Source organism: Chlamydotis macqueenii, chromosome 10 (genome assembly GCF_036417535.1).
Source record: "Chlamydotis macqueenii isolate bChlMac1 chromosome 10, bChlMac1.mat, whole genome shotgun sequence".
NCBI lineage: Eukaryota > Metazoa > Chordata > Aves > Otidiformes > Otididae > Chlamydotis > Chlamydotis macqueenii.
Window position 1 is genome coordinate 14,969,167 of NC_141565.1, and position 17,156 is coordinate 14,986,322.

Sequence of the window (17,156 nt, forward strand, 5' to 3'; positions counted from 1 at the left end):
CAGAATGTGGGAAAGCCCATATTATTTTTACCCTCTGTTATGAAGCCCTCCAAGTAAGCTCTTCTCATGGGCTGGTTCTGCTGTAATTGCCCATATACTTCACAGTTCATAAATAAAAATAACTCTGCAAGTATACAGCCCGGAGGATTTCACATCCCCTCAGAGATAGGAATGGCCTTTTGCCCAGCAAAATGCTTCTGAAAACGTGCCCCATCTGCTGCATGGCTTTGAATCCAGAGATGCAACAAAACTATAAATATTTCAAAATTTGTTCTGAGGCATTTTGAAGATCATTAAACCTCATGGAAGAGCTTGCCTTCTCCCATTAAAAAAAAAAAAAAAAAACGCACCACAAAAACCAAGTAAACCACACAGGATGTTCTGAATTCCACTGTACAAAAAGAATAATTTGCGCTAAGATGTGAGCTCTTAGAGGAGTGAATACTTGTGCTAGTGCATCTTTTAAGTGAATGGTATATGAAATTTTATTAATCACACATGCTAGAAAAAGTGTGCTTTTGGAGGGTTTATTTTTTAAGTGCAGCTTCTTTCTTTTCCCTGAAGAGTGCTGGAGTGTTTTTGTTAGGAAATCCCAGCAGTTCTCTCCGTTCTGGCAGCACTTGTGGATGTTTAAGAAAGTAAATGGATTCTTGAAAGATGAGCTGAAGTATGGACAGTTTGGGTATTTTGAAGTTTAAAACTCTTTCTTTAGTAGTTCAGTTCTCCTTGTAGGGAGACCATGGGAAACAGATGAAGACGACATCTGAAACAGTCCACTTTGGGTTGAGTTCAGAGCTGTTCTGTTCATGCAGGCAGTCCGTCCGGCTTATTTTTAGTTGCCTTGGCATTTGGTGCTTAGCCACTTTCTAAATTGCCCATTTCAGTTTTTCAACCCCTCCAACAGCTAAGTATTGCTTCTCATTTTTCTGTTTGGACAGTTTTAGAAAGCAAAGTTTGCCTCTTGTTGAAGTGGGAGTCTCGGCATTGCGTGTTCCTGCACGCGTGCACTTGCTGTCGTGTTTGGAGTATGCCATGGTTAGATAAAGCCCCTGCGGGAGAGATTCAGAACTGCTCGATAAATAAACCAAAAAGTCTCTGGCAGAGTCAGTCTGGTAGCAGAGTTAAAGACCAGTGAAAGACCCCAGCTGACCTCCAGGAACCTGGGAAGATGCCCGTGGGTATGTGGATGCAGTGCCTTGCAGTCAGTGATTGCACTGAGCTCCTGCGACATCAGGTATGAGCTGTTTGGAAGTTGGTACCTGTATTAAGAGACAACGTACAGTCTCCACAAGGTACTTGTGTGACTCTTCCTTATTGCAATATCAAGCAAATGAACAGCAACCCCAAAGTCTATTTTTTTTCTCCAACACCACTCCAAATGGTAGTTTATTTCACGTATTTTTCCAATGGCTTGTCATTCTTCCCATTTACTTCCAATCTTTCATGTCTTTCTTCATAAAACATCCTGTTAAAGGAGTGATGGGCAATGACCATAGTTTACACATGAGGAAACAATGCCCAGAAGTGGGCAGTGATTTATGCAAGATAGCAGAAACTCTCCAGTACTCTGGGAGGATGAGCCTTTGCAATCCAAGATTGCTGCTGCTCCTCAAGTTACCAAAAGACCTGATTTCCAAGAAGTACTCCTACTTCTACCCAAAACTCAAAATACTGAGCTATTTGTTTTTCATTTGATTTTATGGGCTTCGTAATCTTTTCAGGAGGGGAAGGAGCTTTGCCTTTTCAAAGTTTTTCTCACAGGCATGAAGGTAATGGTCAGAGTGGCTTTACATTGCAGTGAAAGTCCTCCTGGAATCACTTGATTCCAAATCCTTGGACTTTTAAGTGAAATACCGTATGTCAGGAACCCTCTGATGGAGGGATAAGAATAAGAAATACTGTGTGGTGTAATCTTTTATCCTTTTTTTTTTATTTTTACCTCCTCCTCTCCTTGGCTCTCTTCCATCCCTTGGACATGTGGTTCACATCCTTTTTACGAGCTGACTGAGCACCCTATTGTGCGCTTACCACCCACGTTTCCAGAAAAAGAGCCTCCTAAATTTGTAAGTCTAACAAGATGCTGTGATGTATCTGGATACACAGGTATAATTACCATAGGATGAATATATTTAAATATTTTTAGAAGGTGAGAAAAGGAGGAAAAGTTCAAAAATGCCTCCTGCTCATTATGCTTCAATTCTTGTTTACATCTTGGTATTAAAGTGTTAGTATTACAATTTCCTGTGTTTGGAAGGAGGTCAGATATGAAATGACACTTGTAACAAGGAAGAGGATCAGAAATGAGAGGATGCTTGGAGAGATAATAACCACAGCTCTATAATTCAGGGGTCTTGTGTGTAGTGAAAGAGAAGACTTACTGCTGATTTTTTTTTTTGTTGGTTTTGAATGATTTATAACATTTTGGTTGTGGCAGAGTGTTGCAATCTATGTTGTCATGGAAATTCTATTGAATTTATAGTTCCGTTTATCCAAAACGATTTTCCAGACTTCATTTCATGGTGAATCATATGGCTGTTACTGGGAGTACAAAGCAATTGCAAGAAAGTTTCGTGTTATGGGAAGCATAAACACTGAAGCTGTTATTTTCATATTATGGAAATACAAATGAATGCAACATACAGCTTTTTAGCATCAAATATGCCTTCACTGTGTAATGACTCAGTGTACGTACATGAGATGGATTTTCTCGTTTGGGATGGGAGTGAGCCTAAGGGGTATTTATTTCTGGCAGTAGAAATTAGAGAAGTTTCTGGCTTGCCGAGGTACTTCTCTCTTAACATTCAGGACTTAACACTCAAGATACTGAGTGATACGGCTGCGATCCAGCAGCGCATTGAAGCCCAGGGCAATCCTACAAGCATCATATTGCCTCGCTGTTCTTACTGGGCTGTAACTGGACCACTTGCAGGTTTAAACAGTGTCCAGAGTTAGGGGCAGAACTTGCAACAACTGCCAAATTTCACCTTGAGGACGACTATTAAATCACTTAGTCTTGACTTCTAACATAGATACACCTATTGCATTGTTTGTAGGCAACAAAGCAATAATTAATGCTTACTAATAAAAAAGATTAAAGGGAAATTTATTGTATTTCTAAGGCATGCATATGTCTAAATCGAGTTAAATTCTATTACTTCACTTGTATGATCTTTACTCCTCCTGTTGTTTCAACTCCTTTCTTTTTTTCAGCCTATCAAGTTGCAATTACTTTAGGGTAAAGACTCTGTCTGACTCTTTGTTTTGCAATTTACCCAGCACGCTTTTAGGCACTGCAAAATGCTAAGTTATGACATTCAAAATACATCTCTGTACCTGCCTAACTATAGTTAAAAATTCACTGATTAATAATAGACTAGGCAGGAAAAACATGCCATTATCTGCTCCTGTTCAACTTTATCTTTTAAAAAGTATGCAGTATACTCTATGTTATTACATCAAGCTCTAGTAGGAGAACTGGAAAACATCACGATTCTCTCGTCCCCTCCGCCTTTTCTAAGCAGATTTAGAATATGTTATAAATGATAAGTTTCATGGTTTTTCTAAAGAGAATATAATGAGAAGTCAACGTTAGACTTCATTGTCCCAGTGTACATCTCACACTCCAGTAAATACACAGACTGCAGGACAGTTATTCTGATTTTTCAGTGCTGCAGTGAAGATCACATTATGGCTGTAGAAAATTTTTATTCCAGCCAAATGGATCACATCATCCAGTTTGCTAGATATCTATGCACATATTTAAAGCCGAAGTTAGTTACATACGGGCTTCCAATTAAGAAAAATCATGTATGATTCATAATCTTAGAACAGAATTTGTTTTTGTGTGAGAGGTTTTAAATCCAGCTGTAAAAGTGACTGAGAATAATTTATTCTTACAATATAAGCAGCAAAGGTACTAATTAAGAATTAGTATATTCAGTGATTAACACCATCGTTTAAAGCAAACATTTCAAAATTTTTATTTTGCCATTCTGCAAAGATTTGGAATCTACCTGCAATGCCTGTGTGTTTTGCTTTTCTGAAAATACTCACAGTTTCTAAAGCAGTACATAATAAACCACATAGCTGCTGCCTCTGCATCTTACGCTGCCTGATTCATCAAAAAATGACTGGCCTATAAAACCTTTTTTTTTTTTTTTTTCTTTTTAGCTTTAAACTGCATGGTACTCCTTGGATTGCTGGAAGGAAATGAGTGGAAACCTAATTCTGATGATCTTTTCGCTTCCACCAGAATTCCTGATACTATTGAATATTCTGTACTCCACATCTGTGACAGCACAATGAGCCTTTGTTCATTTTTTAATCTGAAGAGAAATCTGCTGTAGGAGGTTGCACAGGGTGATAGCAGCCCAATTTAAAAGTCTCAATTATTTATTTTTAAAATACTTGGCATCTGTCTATGGAAAATGTACTTGCTTGGTTTCCAGTCTCTTAGCGTTGCTTTGAACTCGCTCGCATCTTCTGGGATCTATCAAATGCTCATTGTGGCTTTTCTCTCGTAAGTGCTGAATGAGTTTAGCCATGATAGTCTGCACTGAATGTAAACTTTCTGTCTTTGTAGTGGGGTAATAAGAGCAAAAAGATGTCAGGCACAGCAGTGGTGATTTCTGTCTGGGTGTTTGTCTTGCCAAGCTGAGGAGGAACATCCAGGCCAATAGCCAGAGCCTTTTATTTGTGGATGGATGGCGGGGAGAAGTCATTTGAAGCAGGCTCAGTTTTTGCAAGCCAGTGACATTTCATAAAGAGGGTTTAGTCATTCAGAGGCAGTTGTATTTAATAAAATCAGAACTGCTCTCTGGTGGGCAGTATTTCTCAGTAATAAACAGACACATTTTGGCCAGCCTGCCCTTACAAGGTCAGCGTGGTGACAGCCCAGTTTTGAGTCAAAATCTCTTAAGCACAGAGCAGGGCCTGACATTTTGCCAGCTCTGGTGAACACCAGATTTCTGTAGAGGTTGGAATAACGTGGTTGAAGAAAGGAGTTTCTGCAGAGAGCAGGTTGACTCCAAAGAGGAAGGGATTGCCTGCCCCACGGCATGATGGAGGGCTGCTGTAGCATGGAGGCAAAGATGCTCCAGGCTGGGGTGTTGGATGTACATGGTGTATTCATTTGTGTTAAGTGATGTTGTCTGGAAAAAGGCCTGGAGTGCTTGGAAACTGTAATGGTTGGGCACTGGATCCTCCCGTGTAGAAGAGCCTAGAAAACATGATACGGTTTTACAGAGCGACTGGCAATCCCTCCTGGGTTACGACAGAGTGAGGGTTTTCTCTCTAATCTTCTGTTTTAAGGCACTTGTAAGATTCTGAAGATTTTCCCCTTCAGTGAGATTTTTTCAGGCTTAATCTGTGCTGTACAGCAAATCTCTCTCAAGTTTGAGTGAAAACAATTCTACTCCCTTAGAGTGTGAGGAGTGTCAAAGCATAAAGTTTTTCCATTAAAAGCAAACTTGCTGTCTCCCTGCCTTTGTAAAGCTGTAGCTGCAGTAGTTGTTGGTAGCATTTTAGGATGGAGAGAGTCTTCCTGCAAGAAAAGTGCCTTTGTGTCACCAGAGATGGCTTGTTTCAGTTTAACCTTATCAAAATTCTGAACATTTCAAGTTGCTTGGACACTACATCGTTTTTATAATAGATCTTTACAAGGTACATGCAAGCATACTGCTGTGCTGCACATCTGAGATTAAGGAAGCGTTTCCCAGCCTTGTTAGTTGTAACAGGGCTAGATGTGAAAGACGCATAAATCAGGTATAGCGTGCCATAGGGAACAGGGCTCGTGCCCTCTGAGACCTGTGCCACCGAGAAGGCTATTCGGAGCGCTCGCAGCGGGGATGTGTGGAACAGAGCACTCTGACTGCAGACAGTGTCACACTACAGAAACTACAAAGGGCATTTCAGGCTTTCCCATTGCTAAGGGATTCAGAGCTTTTAAATTTTTTTTTTTTTTTAAAGATTGGAAAATAGAAGCTATTATGAAATCACATGTAAAAACGTACAAGAAAATTATAGTGCTGAAGTCAGGCACAATTCAGGTCGGATGTGCAAGCTTGGATGATGCTCCATTCTGCATTTCACAAATATCATAATAAGATCCGAATTTTCTTTAGCTTAAACGTCCCTTTGTTGCATTCTGTACTACTGCTTTGTGCATATCAGGCAGAGACAGAAGTAGTCATTTATATGCAAAATGCACCATATATTGTATATACTAATTATATAATAAAGAGTAATAATGAAAATTTTCTGGCATGTTTAGGCCTCTTAAGTATGCGGTGAAATTAATTTTATGGTTAACTGTCTTATTCCTGATTTGTGCATAAAGAACATTATGCCGTCCATAGAAAATACTAAATTAAATATCTGCTGATAAATGCATTCAAGATTATGTATGTTATGTATAAAAGAACAAAAATACGTTAGATACATTTACGTTTTATTGTAAATTGGGGGAAAACAAATGAGACTGCATTATGGAAGAGAACAATATGTGATCACATAATTAGAAAACTGTCATAATACCAATGCTCAGCAGTGTCCAGGTGTGGTTTTATGAGCACCTGAACCATGCAGCTTTGAGGATGTAACTTTACCATCTTCTTAACATTGTTTTTACAGTATATGCGTGTGTAAATTATATAATAGCAGTTCCTGGGAGATTCTACTCCTGAAATGTTCCTTCTAGCTGTATGAACGCATAAGGAAGCTACTGCATGACAGACGACGATAATTTTTCATACAAGACAGTTCCCCTTGACTTGACGGATGCAGTGAGAGGAACCATGCTTTCTGGAAAAACACCGGAGAGCAATGGGAAAACGTTTCAATGTGTATGGTAATCAAGGCAGAGTGTGGCTCTTGATTAGTCTGTGAAATTGCACTGCTGAGATGAGGGATCTGAATTAAGCACTTTTTTACCAAAGCCCTTTGCACCGCTATCCAAAAGTGTATTGTAAAAATTAATTTCCTTAAAATGCTCTGAGCAAAATTGATCCAAAATGATTTTGGCATGTGCTGAACTCACTCAGTGATACTTTTTCTCATAAACTCCTATGAGGACTATATAGTGAAGTGTTTTATGTAAGGTATACCTAATTTTAGACTTTATTTTAAAGGGGAGTAAAATTTAATTTGTGAGTGTTTTGTGAGCTTTTGTCTGTGCCGGCTAAATTGAAGTTTAAGCAGTTCTACCTGAAACAAACTGTTTCTAATTTCTACATCAATGAACGGCTGTACTGCAGATCTACATTTGTTCAAAGCACGAGTTGTCAGAACCTGGAGGCACCACCAGCTTTGTGAGATGCTGCCAGCATCTCTGTGTGTGCAGTGAATACACCGGGAATAGGAAGACCAAAATAGGGGAAGAAAATTGCTTTAAAATTTTATGACGCTAGAGTTAGTGCCAGACATTTTTTTTGTTTGGTTTTTTTTTGGGTTTGTTTTTTTTTTTGTGAGCCATTTGGAGTGTGGTTTGATTTTATCCTCCGGCTGAAAAAAAGTACCTTTACTTCTGGAGAGGCTGATCTTCATCTTGGCCTTTTCTCTACATGATGGTGTTTTATTAGATGTGTAGGTAGTTTGCCAGTATTATACATTGCAGCCAATACATACAGTCAGAAGCCTGGGAATCAGTAAATACGAGTAGGAACATATCTGAGCAACATAAAAGGGTATAATCTCATCTAGTGATATACAAAATTTCAGAACATGGGAAAAATGCTTGCATTTGTGAGTACAGTAGGATTTGTTGTGCAGCTCAATCTTGGAAAAACCCAGACAGCCCCAGACAAGTTGTTGGTGCCAGGAGAGCATTTGCTTGCAGACGGACCTTGGAGAAGGGAGCGGTGTGTCAGGAGGCATGGACAGTCTCAGTTAGACCTTACGTCTCCATTTAACTGTGTACTGTGTGGCCATTTCTTATCACCTGCTAATGCTGTGAAAAGCCTGAGTAGGTCAGGTAGTGGGTGATGGGCAGCAGAGGAGCAGGAGGGGATGCGCAGGTTCAAGCAAGAGGCCAGTGGCAGAGAAGCCTGATGTGTCCGTTCCTGTTTTACAGCCAGGAACGGGGTTTTTTTTTTGCTGGAGTCAGTGTGCATGAGTGAATGTACATGTTGGCCAACTGTCCTGCAGTGGTGTTGTCCCCATGGACGCGTCAGCCCTGGTTCAGATTGTGAAATCCATTGGGGAGGATCCCTGAATGGCCCCAAGAGCAACTGCTGCAAAGTCCAGTTCTTGTGCCTGGCTGTTACCATCAGGCACATGTTTTTAATTTGTAGGGTGTGGAGCAACACATAAAACAAATGTTACCAATACTTAATTTGTTCTGTGAAAATGTACACACCTGTGTGGTGTAATGTTGAGAGGGGAGCATTGCATGTTTTGGATGTAAACCAGATCCTTTGGAGAAAATAGTGGCTGATACAGATGGACCAACACTAGGGCCTTCTTTGGGAATGGAGAGGTTGAACAACTGCTGGAGAAGCCACAGTGCATTGGGACGGCTGGTGGAAGCGGGAGCTTGGCTAATGCGGCAACTGGAACAAGAACCGTACGGGAAATGAGGAGCAGGAGCACCCACAGGCCTCTGTGAGCTGCCCTTGTTCCTGGCGTGTGTGCGTGGAAAAATGAGATTATGCAACAGCAGAGAGTATGATGGAAGCTGTTCCTCAGGCCTCCTGTTTGTTCAACTCAGACATTTACTGTTTTGGGGGAGTCATTGTTCTTACCTGACTTCACTTTGGGCTTGCCTAATCATTAATATTTATTATTTGTCCTAAAATGACATCAAAACATCTGGTTTTGTCTCACTTAGTACTTTTTGCCGAGTACTAATGCTCTGGAAATAAAAGTCATGAAATTTAGCTGAAGTCAGGGAGAAGTCTGACCCTTACTGATAGTCCTGAATATCAGAGGCTCATAAAAATGCATTGCTACAGAGACAGACTTTTATCTTACAAATTGCTTTAGGAGTAAAGGAATAACTCTAAACATTGAAATCCTTTTCAAAAATTCTCTATGGTTTTTGAGATAAATATGTTTAGCACATTTAACAGAGCAGGATGAGCCTGCAGTGAGCAAAGAAATGAAGAGATCCTGGCAGAAAGCATGAAGTTTACCATCTAAACAGACTGGCCATACTGTTTATCCTTGGGTTTGTTATTGAAATGCATTGCATTGACTCTGTTCCCTGGTTACTGTCCCAGCAGGGCAGTCATGCTATTAATCAAGAAGCTAGTTAAACAATATTGTTCAGCAGAATTCCTTTATCTCAGGTTTATAACACTGGGACTACGTACGACATGTATGCATTACCTCATTTGAAAGATGTGTGAATCAACAGTAATATGATTTTGTTGTTGGTTTTTATTTTTACAGATGCAGATTTACTTCTACAATCCTGATGACTTTGACAGTTTTGGAACAGCAGTTCTAGAAAACAGGGTAGTAGGAGCCATGGCCGTGTTTTTTCAAGTAAGTTTAAACAATAACTATAGCCATAAACCAAAGCGTTCACCAAGTACTATTTAATTCATTGAATTGTTTCAAGCTTAATGGATGCATCTGTTTTCTTGTTCCCACCTGTCTAAGTGAAAGATATTTCATATTGTCTGTGTGTGATTTAAAATGTAAATAAGTATATTTAGAAACATAATGAAAAATTTTGCATGAATTGTTCTGATTTTATAGCTACTTTACAGATGCAGGTTGGAGAACACATTTATCATGGAACTTCCTTCTCTGCTGAAGCACATTGCTGGGGTCCCTGGAATACTAACAAACCAACGTGAACTGATTCTGTTTAGAGAAAACTTAAAATTCAAACATAGCTTGAGAGAAAATTAATCAATAAGTTTCATCAATCTTATCTGTAGCAGCTTCTTCTAAATTGTCATAGTAACAAGGTCTTGAACAGCCCATGTTTCCGAATGAGTGAATTTATGCATCCTCTTTTTTAAAATGCATCCTCAAGAGCGTGACTGCTGGGTTAGCTCATTTGTTGGTTCGACACGCTCGAGAACTGCGATGTGGGGTAGAGACGGCTGCTTGCGATGGCTGGCAGGTCAAGCCACGCGGCAGTGGTGTTCAGCAATGTGGGCTTTTTGTCATATTGCATCAGAAATTGAGTTTTCCTTTGACTCGAGGGTGAATTGAACGGAGTGAGCTGGAGCAGCTCCATACCACCACGCTGTCACAAGCAGAGAGGTGGCTAATGAAGATTTTGAAATATCTCAAGGTGTTGCTTTTTGAAAAGAGAGGAAAGGAGGAAGGGAAGAGCAAGGGAAAATGGTGATTCTCCGTGAGGTTTCACACTAGTTTTTACTGTGAAAGAAAATTATCTTACTGTTATCTTTGTGAAGCCAGATAAAAAAGAATGTGAAAGTACCCATATGTAAATACCTCCCTTTTTCTTATGATGTTAAAGTGACACGCCTGACTCTCCTGCTCAAATTAAGTAAGGTTGTCTTTTTCCGTGTCACTGGTTTTGATCAAAGGCTTTGATAAGGAGAAAAGGATGGATCCTTGTATTGCATAAATTCCTGTAACTCTGCTGACATCAGGCCTAGTGGAAGTAGGCATGTTAAATTCATCACTGTTGAATTCTGAGCACTTCTGTGGCGTTTTATGTTAGGCTAAAGTTGGTGAAGCTGCGATAATTTACAGTGGCATAGCAGTATGATTCCCCTGACTTCTTAATCTTCATGTGCTGTGGGAAGCATCAGGCAAATTGAATTTGGCCTTACAAGACAGAAGTTTAGAAACAGAACAACCAATGGTGCCATTACTTGTTTTATACTGCAGTGAAGCGCTGCGCGCGTGTGCCGTGGCAGAAGGAGCATGTGTTATGCCATGGTGTGCAATCGGTGTTGTGGCATCGTGCGTCTGGAATTTAATTGCTAAATTACCCTGATGTGCTTCGCATAAGCCACATGAAGCACTGCCCCATGTTGCGTCATTTTCTAGTCTGTATATGACATTTATTCCACAAACTCTGGTTTTAGAGGATCTGAAAATTGTAGTGGGACTGTGCTTTGTATTCCCCACCTGCAAAGCCAGGTGCTGCGCTTAGTGCAAATCCCACTTTGCACAAATCTCAGGGAGCCATTAAACTCGCTGAAAATAACCTAAAGTAGTCTGTAATGCTGTTAAAAAAAAAAAAAAACCTGTCTTTGATAGTAAGACACCTCAAGCTTTTTAAGACCACAACTGAGTGTTGCAGTCCCCTCAGGGAAGAAGAAATCTATACTTTTCATCATTTCTAGCCCTGCAGGCCACAGGACATTAGGCTGTAAAGGCTGGATGATGATGCAGCTGGGCTCCTCTGCTCCAGGAGCTATGAGATCTGAAGCCATTACTGCTAAACAGTCTCTAATCTCTTCCAGAGCAGGGGGGAGGTAAGGTAATTCTTTGGCAAAGTGATCCAGGGACAACCTGTTTCGCAGCTGCAAGGAAATGGTTTTCTTTTTTTGGTAGTTTTTTTCCTTGCCTTTGGATTGAAATGATAAATCAGTGGCATGCTGTTAAATTTCTGAGTGTCTCAGGGTTTCCTTCTGAGTAGCTCTGCTCCGCGACAGAAAGCTGCCGAGGAAGATTTGTAAAGCCCAAAGTCCCCATTTTGAAAGAAATGTGCTGGATTCTATGCTGTGTAAGTAAACTCTAAGGACTTCAGGGTGGCAACTGCGATTTTGGCCATTATGAGTGTTTTCCAGAGTTCTTCCCATAGAACTTGAGTTTTTGTACACAGGGTTATTAATTGATGGTGATAATCATTTGGAGATCCATAGTGTATTTGACCAAGGTGCCACTTCAGCTCCCTCAGCTGTGTATCCCGTGCTGGAGCCATTAAACCATGACTTGGAAAAATGTTTCTAGACAGTTTTGTTCAGAAATACTTGGTGTTCCTTTAGCCTTGCTCCGCAGGGCACCTTGCGGATAAGCTTACCATGGCTAGTATTTCATGCAACTAATTTAAAAGCTGTCTTTTAAAACTGATTCTTCATAACTATGATGTCCATGGCCACATCCTAAGATGTCCACGGCCACATTTTCATTGGCAGCTTCGGCTATTCAAGTACTAATTTTATAGTTTGCTGTTTCCCAGAGCTGTAGTCTTATCTCTAACTCATTTATCTAGAACACAGCTTTAAAAAACTGTAGTAATAGAGGTCATACTGTTTTTTACAAATATATTAGAAAACTGAATTGTACATGCTTTTCTACATAAATATTTTAACACATAAATTATTGGATATGTTTGCCATTAAGTCAAGACTTGGATTTTTGCTAATGCGTTAATGTTGCATTGGAATTAATGTGTACTGCGCTGAGTGAATTTATAGTCTGGCAGGTGGTATTTGTTTGACTGATGTTCACAAATGTTCCTTTGAAAATCAAGTTCTCCAGTGAGTGAACATTATACTGAACTGTATAATTATTGGTAAAACATTAAATTATTAAAAACCCTCTTTCCTCCTTTTTAAATAATTTAACTTGGACTGTATAAGAATTTTCCTTACTGAATTCACTGTTTCAGGGGCAATTTCTAGGTAAAGTACATTGGTTCTGAACTTGGATAATTGAGGCATTTGGAACTTTGTTGTAATTGCTGCTAATTAAATCTATGCTTTTCTCATTGCTTTCATTATAAACTCTGTTGACAAATTCTATTTCTGTTTACATGCTGCAGGTTGGTTGACCTGATAAAAAAAAAATTACTGGTTAAAATCAGGAAACAATTCTTGCTTAGAAAAACTGCTATAATTGCTCATCTCTGTGTTTCATTGTGGATAGGCACTCAGAGAGTGTCGGATAAAATAGCACTGAGGGGACTCTATAGCAGATATTCTCAATTTGCAAATGAGATGAGCTGGCCTGAAATCTCTAGCTGGGCTCTGAAAGCTGGTTTTTGCTTTGGAGTACAAGTTGTAAAGAGAACAGTTGAGGAGAAGGGTCCCATGACACTCGGTCCCTTTTCTGACCATAGCATCGCTTCGAGCACTGTGCTGGGGACTATTGTACGTACAAGGGAGTGCAGCAAATAATAAAGCAACAGATGATGTGGCTCTGCTGAAAATTCCTGCAGACTTTTGTTCTGTAGCTTTGTATTTGGGGCAGAACGAGGTACCTCACTGTGCAAAAACCAAACAGCAAACAAACAAAACCTTGCACCATGCCTTGATAGTTCCTTCAAGATTATGTCTCATCCTCACTGAGGCCACAGTGAGTGTGGTAGAGGAGTAAAGCGACTTGGGAACCTCTGATCTTTTTAGTTCAAATTTTTTTAAAAGTTATTTAGCTGGAACAAGCTGAAAAGGGGAGAAGGGAACTCCAGCCTGCTGGTGTCAGGTATAATGGTTCTTAAAGCCTATAAACGTGCTTCACTGAGCGTGGGGGAATTAGTAGCAAAAATGGCTTTTTCTGAAAGTGGGAATGTCTGTGGACAGAAGTCAGATGTCTAAAGAGAAAGAGGGGATCGGAGTATTAAGCAGCAATGTGAGTCAAAAAGCTCTTGTGGTTTGTTTTGTTGGGGTTTTTTTTGTTTGTTTTTGGGTTTTTTTTTTTGTTAAAAGAGAACTCACTTGTTATTTTAGCCAAACTTCAAATCTTCTGGAGGCAAATGGGATAATGCCAATTATTGCTTTTTGGCTCCTGACAGATTTTTCAGGAGTAAACAATATGACCATTCCTGTCAGTGCTGGGGTTACTTGGTGTTTCTCAAAGTGAAACTAGTGCTAGTAGAAGATGTTTAATTTCACACCTCCGTTACCTCCCGCCGACAGTATCCTCATGGTCTGGCGTAAGGGCTTCTGGATTTGCAGAAGCGGTAACAGAGTGGCGGCAGGGCCCATCTGCAGGCACTCACTGCTCTGTGGGCCTCTTAGAAATTGGCTGTGGCTGCACAGTGAGAGCCGCCGATCTGCTGGAGCACGTAGCAGGCCAGTTCAGCACGGCACTCCATCTCAATTTAAATGATCCAAACTGGAATGGTTGGTGCACGCGCTTAATTTCAGCCCGCGTAAGGTTCAACCTGTACTTAGTGATACTGTGGCTCCAGGCCTTAGTTAATTGTCAGTGAGCCGGTTTTGAAGCAAGCCAGGAGGGGAAGGGAAGGACCAGATCTCTCGCTGGTTCCCGAGTCATCCGTTAGTATATGTACATGTAATACATATTTACAAGTCTCATTTAAAATGAATAGTTACTTGGATTAAATGCATTCAGACATATTGCACGGCTGTGCTTTAACCATCTAACAATATAATTCATTGCACACTTCACTACTTGCTTTATTAAAGCCAAACTTAAATGTGTTCAAAACAAACATATTGCTTTTGCATTTGAAATATTCATCTTTGGGGCATGCGGTAGATTCATTATGGCAGAGAATACTTCATTCCTTGATTACTGCTGTGAAAAGACACAATACTGATTCCCTAAGCTTTCATCAAATATTCGATAGCTCAGAAATTCAGGAGGAGGTGATGGAATTCTTGTTCCTACAGGGAGGGCGTATAAATCTATTTTATTATTTGCAAAGAAAACCATCAGTGATTAGTTACTGTATCTCAGGTATTCAAACAAATCATCTCTAAAGAAGTTGAAGTAAAAATGAATTTTAAAATAAATTTTAGCAATGCTTTCATCATTAAAATTATCTTCATGATGATGAGTGATGTTGGTACCTCGATCACTCAAGAGCTTTAGCAGTGCAGGGCTAGATTTTTAAAGGTAATTAGGTACTTGGCAGCAAATATCCAAATAACAGTATTTTCAAAAGTATGTGAGAGAAAAATCAAGGGTTCTGCAGCTCTTTTTCTGGGATACCATTCTTAATTCTCTTTTCCAATACTAACATTTTTTTAAGGTTATTGAAAAAAATGGTGTGGCACTTTTAAATTTTAGATCTATGCGTGTGTTATTTTTGTGTAAATGTCTTTATATTTACTACTAACTCACGTATGCAGAGATTTGTTCTTCAGTAAAACAAACAGTAATTATGGCCTTGCTTTTTGTACGATTTTTTGGCAGTAGTTCTTGATGTGCTTCATGAAGGCAATCAATAGCTCACTTTTCAGAGGGTCCTAAATGCACAGAACAAATTGATGGAACACCATCAAAGCCATTGAATATTTGGCACAAATACACTTTTTATAATGTATATTTCTCAAATAACAGAATTCAGCTTTTAACTTTCCTAGAAGCTTTTTTCCCCCTTCTTCCCTTTCTTTAACTCTTGCATGTGTTTTTCATCATAACCAAATAAATTTGGTGAATTAGTGCTTTAAATACAACAGCTACTGAGAAAACCATATCTGTAGGAGACCAGGTTCCCATGTCCCTGTCGTATTTCCTGGCTATTCCTGAATTTCACCTCTCCATTACTGCAATGTTTTTTGAAAGTCTGAGCAAAACTAGCTGTATTTTGAAAATTATAACGGAGAGGGAGGTGTGCACATCTGAAACGTTATATCCACCTAGGTGAAGCATAATCAGTACTTCAGTGTTTAGGCATTATCTTAAAGGTAATTTGCGGTAGTGCAAATAATATGTAGCATCATTAGCATGTAGGGCATCATCCAGAGTCATTGAGAGGCTTTTCATTTATTTTAATAGACTTTAGGCACATATAAAGGCCTTAAAATTAAATTACAGTATTAATTCTTTTAATGGTTACATTAGAACCCATGGTGTTTTATTAATAGTAGCTTATGAATAATAAAACTATTATTATTGATTAGCAGTATTTAGTAATTAGTACAGGTATTTTTTTATTATCTTCATAACATGAAAATGTGTGCCGGCTAAAGCTACTTATTTAGTGCCTTTAGAAAGTATAATTTATAATTGCCAAAGCGTATGCGTATTTACGAGTAACTCTCCATGCAACAGAAGACAAGCAAAACAACGTGAAATGTGTTCTTACTCACTGAAGTCCAGTTTCCTAGCATTTTGAAGTTGTCGCACCTATTTAAAACTTTAGTTACTAATAAAAGCAGTACTGGGGCCTTTAAATAGTGGAATAATAATAGAGAGATACAAAGTAGCTACTGTGACACATAAAGGACGAGCAAATCAGAGTAGGTAGATATGGTAAATACAGTACTGAGTACCTTTTTCTGAGAAACAGCTTGTACAATACGTGTAATGAGGTGTAGTAATATGAAGCATCTCTGGAGCAGAGGAGGATTCTCCTGATTTTCTGGTAAATAAGTGGAGATAACATTATCAAAAGATAAATAGTCATCTTGAGTCATGGAGAATTTAAATATAAAATTATGAGAGCTTCATCTGTTAGATTTGGTTTAAGTTCAGAATGAACAGCTTCCAAAGGTGGTCTCTTTAGCCAAAAGATGCAGTTTTGGATGCCTAATGACAAGTATTCATGCTGATAAAAAATCTTAGGTTGAAACCCTTTTAACTGGAAGTTGAGTTTGCGTAGAAGACAAAAATTCATGGAAGGCATCTGTTTCTATAAAATATATTCTGCCTTTCCATTAAAGAAAACAAAAAGTTTTTTTTTTTTTAAACTAAGCCCAAAATTCAGATTTTTATTTCAACTTCTGTTGAAAGTTTCTTTGGGAAATATGAATATTTTTGAATATTTTATGTAAAAGAAGAAGGAAAGGAGAGAACAGATGGGGAATAGCTCTGTCAGTAAAAAAAAATATATATATATATATACCTAGTTTCAATTTTGATAATTATTTAATTTCAAGTGCTTAGGAATGAGGCTTTAACTTTATTTTGATCCATACCTTTGTCCAGTTTTGTCATATTTCAGATGTTGTTTAATAGTAAAATTGCCGTTTACAGCAGAGATTTTTTTAAAAAACTGAATGTTTCTGTAATAAAGTTCTTCATCCTTTATTTTAGTACATAAATGTGCAGGCTGACTCTTGAGAGTACTAAGCAAACAATTCCTGATCAAGTCTTGAGTTTAATGAAGAAGTTTCCAAAGGTTTTTAGCTACGGAGTGAGATGCTATTGTGAGGTGGGCAGAGCTGCATCCCTTGCTTGAAGCAGGGCAGAGCAGCAGTAGGCTGCTGGGGTGAGCCCTGGGACTTCACTGAGCAAAAGCCACGAGAGCTTTGGGGAGCAGAAGGAGCTGGGACGGGGTCAGGGCTGTGAACCCAGTGACATTCATAGCT

General features: G+C 39.1%; 1 protein-coding gene across 1 annotated transcript in view; it reads left to right on the top strand.

Annotated features, from left to right (window-relative positions):
* The window catches only part of PTPRG (protein tyrosine phosphatase receptor type G), a 401,938-nt gene that overhangs the window by 256,148 nt on the left and 128,634 nt on the right, over positions 1-17,156 (top strand). Inside the window, exon 5 of the mRNA XM_086755857.1 lies at positions 9,388-9,483. Within this exon, the coding sequence (XP_086611983.1) occupies positions 9,388-9,483 (96 nt within the window). The remainder of the gene's footprint in view (positions 1-9,387; positions 9,484-17,156) is intronic.